Source organism: Esox lucius, chromosome 6 (genome assembly GCF_011004845.1).
Source record: "Esox lucius isolate fEsoLuc1 chromosome 6, fEsoLuc1.pri, whole genome shotgun sequence".
Taxonomy (NCBI): domain Eukaryota; kingdom Metazoa; phylum Chordata; class Actinopteri; order Esociformes; family Esocidae; genus Esox; species Esox lucius.
In genome coordinates, this window is record NC_047574.1 from 7557000 (window position 1) to 7563086 (window position 6087).

Below are 6087 nucleotides of genomic sequence, written 5' to 3' on the forward strand. Positions count from 1 at the left end.
TATAACAGTGTATTCATCACTGTTTAACACATAAGAGGAAACGACGCAGGGTACTTAGTGAACAATGTAAAGCCACTAACATCCATAATGTTCAAGTGATAATAGACCCACTCACAGAACACTTATCGTATCTCTGTGGGCAGACTGATATAAGACTCGCCTTCAGGATAATTTCAATCATCCTGAGTTAATCACCTGCGACAGATAGTCCTTGTTGTATTTTACAATCTGTGTTTAGTGTTTGGTATGTTTATATTTATTGATAATGTGCTGATGGGTCCAAATATCTAATCTAATTGAATCAGAAAATCTTCAGTATTAATTAAGATTTTGAGATTGGAGAGTTCGCGTAAATGTACAAATGAGAAAGAACGTTTGACACATGGCTAGTCCACGTGAATAGCCCGTTGAATATTTTGTGAACATACCTGAAATAAAGCCTTCATTTATTAGCAAACTAAAATAAGATAACACGTGTAGACCTGTATTTTGTTTTATGCAGTGAAGGTGAAATGAGGGATAGCCTGATTGGATTTATGAACGATAAAGTGTGTATTGGTCGGGGGACCAATCAGAAGTAATGTGTATGTACCTGCAGGAAGTGCCCCGCTTGGTTTTCTCCTCCCTCTAACTCTGAGAGAGATATGAAACTGGTGTCACATTCACCAGCCAACAAACCTTATCCATGGAGAGTGAGAAAGGCACCTCGAGTTTTTGTGCACAACAGATCTTAGTTTAACTGCACGGGACAGACTATAGTTGGATAATAATATTAGGGTTAGGCTATTCAGTTGATTTATACAAAGTAGCCTAATCATGCAGTACCAACACACTGCGTCTTCGTCATTGGGTGTTCCTCTTTACGCACCGACCCCAATTCAGCCCGTTCATCCAACTCCTTTCTACATCGAAGACATACTGGGGAGAAATGGGACCCCAACACCTTCTGCCGCGATCCCCACGCCGACTCTTCCGTCGCCGAATTCATCCTTCACCAGTTTGGTCTCTCCGTACCGGACCCCCATCTATGAACCCACGCCGATCCACCCCGCTTTCTCTCACCACCCGGCGCTGACGTCCACGTATTCCTCCGGGGCTTTCGCTAATTCTCTCTATCCATTCCATCGCTCTATGGGGGACTATACTCACGCTCTGATCAGGCACGATCCACTTGGTGAGTTGGACATTATGCACGTACTTACAATGATGGTCTTTCTGATTAAATTAAAGTAATAGTCAAATATATCATGTTAATTAACCTATCTGTAATAACCTGTAATATGTGCATGTGTTGGCAAAAAAAAAACGTATATGTTTATTTGATTTTGAAACTCTATATTCTCAATCCCTTTATGCTCTAGATAACAAACCAAATTATAATATAGTCTTTTTTAGAAGTCAGCCTACTGTGACTTACTTCAGGCTTAATTTGCCTAAATGCTCACGCGATTTTCCGGAACATATTTTCAGATAGCCTACTTGTGTTTCCTTAGAAATGTTTTCAACATTTTCGGGCCCTTTCTATGGAGCGACCTTGAGTTTTTAGAAAATCCGTTATTGTTCCAAACATCTGATGCATCCTGCGACTAAACACGCTCTAAATCACTTGTTATTTCAGCAGTACACGTCGCTCTGGGGTTAACTGCCGCTGTTCACCAAGCCTGACCCTTTTCCGTTCATACAGGAAATCTTGAGCTCTCGATAGGAGTAAATCTGCTTTCAGAAGCTGTTGAATGTTTTCCTGGCAGCCCAAAGCAGCCTCTTCCCCGGGAGTCGTGCACGATGCTGATTATTTTATCGACATCCTCAATACAGACATATTCAGGAAACACTCGACTTCTGATAGCCGGGATCCGTTTTTCTGATATTGTTCATTTCCTCTGCGGTGGATGTGACTTTATGGTTGCTAAAATAATCAAACTGTAAACATCCGAAATGTGCACTCACGCTATTTAAAAGATGTAGCGTGATTTTAAATAGATTGATATTTCTCGGTTCATCTAATTGATTTTATGAATACATATCGAACTAAGAATAATCAGGTTTTGACAATACAGAAACAAAAAAATTGGCTTACACGATCTTTTAAAAACGATTTTAACTTTTAAAGTATTTTTCATTGCCAGCGGAAAGATTTATATAGTCTAATTACAAACATATTGAATTGCCTTTGATCGTTTTGTTTTCTTGTCTGATTAGTTGTCTGATTGTTTATGGTTAATTCTGTTGATTAAAACATATTTCGATTTTGAAGCATCGATTGCATTGTGCAGATGGAAAGGCCGTTAGTAATTAGATAATCTGGTCTGATAAACAGGAAACTCATGACGGATATTTTGCCATCGTTTTTTAGTCTTCAGTGTCAAGTGTCAACTCACGGCCTTCCTAAAAACTGAGCTTCAACGGACGCGTTGCAACAAGCTGCCAAGAAAGGTTAAACTATTAGAGATATTTGCATAAAAAATTGGTCTGCTGAAGGGAAAACGAATGAATTTAATGGATGTTATTTTATGTATTACTCTTTGGGTGGGGAGTTACTAGCCCTATTCGTATTATCATTCCAATGTTGTTTATTTGTTTTACATTATTTTTATTTCCCCATTTTGTTTTCAAAGGTAAACCACTGTTATGGACCCCATTCATTCAGCGCCCACTTCACAAAAGAAAAGGAGGACAGGTCCGATTCTCCAACGATCAGACGATAGAGCTGGAAAAGAAGTTTGAGACACAGAAATATCTTTCACCTCCTGAACGAAAACGACTGGCTAAAATGTTACAACTAAGCGAAAGACAGGTATGTTAAATGTACATCCAATACATATTTTTAAAGACCCATTACGTTCAACTGATTTTCGTATAGTCTGTCAAATAATCAAACACATAATCCAATATCTCAACATTATAAAAAACGCTAATACAATTCTCGTGGTCACTGTTTTTCAGGTGAAGACGTGGTTCCAAAATCGACGGGCGAAGTGGAGGCGACTGAAACAGGTATAAAGGATTTCTAAATTGTCTGTAAAAGTGTATTGCGCATTTGGAGTTTTTTTTAAGTGAAATTTCTAGTTATGAATAGACTAAATGCGATATGTTTCAAATTTTAAGAAAAAAAATGCATTAGGTATGATTCTTTTTTTTGCCCGGGTGGGCAGAAGTGTAACGCTTTATATTTGACGTAAATTAAAGTCGCAGCTAATCGGTCGCGGTTGGTTTAATTTTCACAGGAGAACCCTGCGGGCAGTAAGAGAGATCTGGAGGATGAGGGTACTGGAAGAAACTGTGAGGATGGACCAGAATCAGGTGTGAGTCGGGACTTGGACCAAAGATGTTCGGAAGTAACACACACTAACAGTCGGTCGCAGTGTTCCACATCCCCTTTATCACAAGGAGAAATAGAGTCAGACATTTCAGACGATACAGACCAAGAGCTGGACATAGAGGACGACATAGAGTTCCCACTTAATCCACAGATATGAAATCGTGGTCATGGTTATAGTTCGATCTGGACATTATCCCGCTGGGAAACAACCGTCTGACTGCTTCTAAACGTGGTTGTGTCTTTCAGGGGAAATATATTTGTTTTGTATATAATGTGAAGGCCTATCTGTATATTTTTTTCGATGTTATATTGACGTCATTACGAGTAAAACATTTACATTAACTGGACAATAAATATTGATGTCAGCCACAACAATGCATTTTGGATGAGCATTTCAGTTATTAGATCTATACTCCCTTTGGTTGTGGTTAAAAGCGTTTTTATCTAGTTGGATTTGCTGATCAGAATGTATAACATTTACACATGTATTCTAAGCTCAGTGTATTTGTTTTGATTACTAATAAAACATATTTTGTGATAAAATAATTGAAATTATTCTTAATGATCATTGACTCCGGTCCTTTTAAAATAAGCCTGTGTGTTTGGCACACCAACACTTCACTCATTTGAGGTGATGCTGTGACAGGTCGGTTAGTGTCGGTCGCCGTGTTATCATACTTTAAGAGATTATGTATCTTGACGGGAACTTTAAAGGAGAATTTAAATGTTTGTCAACATGATTTTAGATGGTTCCTCATCCAGAAAGTTCATGGTCCATTACAAACTGTAGTCCACGGTTCAGTTTTCTTTAAACAGCCGTTAAAAACGTCAGTAAAACATTTCCAATTCTAGAAAAAAGTATTGAAAATAATAGGGACATGCAAATATGTTTTGTTTCTTGCCAAATCACATTTAAGCTAAACTAAACTCAATATGGATTTTTTTTTTCTTTTTCAAAATTCATCTGTTAATTTTTGCCTATTGGTGGTTAAAGTTAGCTGAAGTTTGTATTAGCTGTTCATGGGACTTCGAGTCAATACAAGTTTGTAATAGCTGTTTGTGGTACTTCAAGTCAATACAAACTGATAGACGGACCGCCAAGGAAGTTTTGTGAAAACAGTATATGAAACATTCACTTAAAATATTAACTGCTGATTACTTCTCGCCATTTATGCTTGTTTTTACGTTAGTAATACAGTAAAACAATCTTACACCATGCCCTTTTAAGAAAGCAGTTGAAACAATTAGTTTAACGAGTCTGCAAGGATGTGAGTAAATCATAAACATAGTTTTGGCAATGTTATTTGGCTTACTGGTGTTTCTTTTCATTACCATTGTTTCACAAACATTTGACTAAAGCTAATTTGAGTTTCTGATGAAGGTTGAACTAAGCTCACAATACATGTATCAATGACTACATATGTATTATTTTACAAGCTATAACACTGGTGTAGCAACTGCAGATTTAAGTTCAAATAGTTTCCTTGTTAACAAGCAGTTGTATTCCTATAGGTTACTGACTGAATCTATAATTGGTGTGTGAATACAGGACAAGAAGCCTATTATTTCCTGTTGAATCAGCATGACGTGGGCCTTATGTACACTGTCCAACAAAGCTCTGTCCCTGTCTTTTACTCATCTGCGAGCAGATTCAAGTCCTCAACACCTTATCATTTAGCAGAAAGACAAACACCAGTGGGTTTACAGTAAGCAACATGTTAATGATTGGTCGACCCTGCATTGATCTGATCTCTGAGTGTGTGATAAATATTTCAACTGTATGCACCTGCATGGACACCGATCGGGTTCAATGGCCCGCAGATCGCCAAGACCATCGCAAAACCAATAGAATGTGCATTGATTCGACCTGTATTGTGTAATGGTTCACAAATTGTGCTCAGTAGAATCAACACTGAGGAAATAGCACAAAGTATGGTCTGTGGATAGTGGTGAAACATTCAGTGGATTGTTCCAGGTTCCAAAGACCCCTTCAGACAAACAGACACCCCCACATCTGTCTGGATCAGGTGCACCAATGTCCCGAACCAGTCTCGGTCTCTCTGTGTCTCTATATGTCTCGGTCTCTCTATCTCTATATGTCTCGGTCTCTCTGTGGCTCTCTATGACTGTCTGTCTGTCTCTCCCTGTCTCTGTCTTTCTATTTATTTGGTTCTGTGTGTGTGTCTCTCTCTCTCTCTCTCTCTCTCTCTCTGTTTTTCTGTCTCTGTGTATCTCTGTTAATTCAATAAGTGCTTTATTTGCATGACTGCATGGTTACCACTGTTGCCAAGGCAAACAATTTTAAGCAGCAATAATAATAATAATAATACATATCAACATGGAAATATAGTTAACAGGGAAAATTATAGTCAACAGTGAAAACAAATGTCCTAGAAGTCACAAAGTAAATCTACAGGGCTGACAAGTGTGACATTGTGGGAGTTATAGTTGTTGTATTTAATGATAATCTAGGACATAATCATTTGCTGTGTTTTCAACTACCAAAATATATCTGTCTCACTAAGTTTTTCTCACCAAGTTTTTCACTTTGTTTCTGTGTCTCCCTGTCTCTCTGTGTCTGTCTGTGTCTCTCTGTGTCTGTCTGTGTCTCTCTATATCTCTCTTTTTCTCTCTATGTCTGTCTTTGTCTCTCAGCGTCTCTCTATGTCTGTCTGTGTCTCTCAATGTCTGTGTCTCACTGTTTCTCACTGTGTGTGTGTGGTAGTGTCTCCAGCTAAAGGCTAAGTCTTTGCATGTTATCTTATCAT

At 38.2% G+C, this 6087-nt stretch overlaps 1 protein-coding gene across 1 annotated transcript; it reads left to right on the forward strand.

The window, feature by feature from the left end:
• Positions 1 to 635: 635 nt before the first annotated feature.
• On the forward strand, positions 636 to 3865 carry hhex (hematopoietically expressed homeobox). The gene is made up of 4 exons (XM_010895872.5): positions 636 to 1174; positions 2616 to 2794; positions 2944 to 2994; positions 3225 to 3865. The coding sequence occupies exons 1-4, from the start codon at positions 817 to 819 to the stop codon at positions 3474 to 3476; spliced, it is 840 nt and encodes a 279-aa protein (XP_010894174.1). The 5' UTR covers positions 636 to 816; the 3' UTR covers positions 3477 to 3865.
• The last annotated feature ends 2222 nt before the right edge of the window (positions 3866 to 6087 follow it).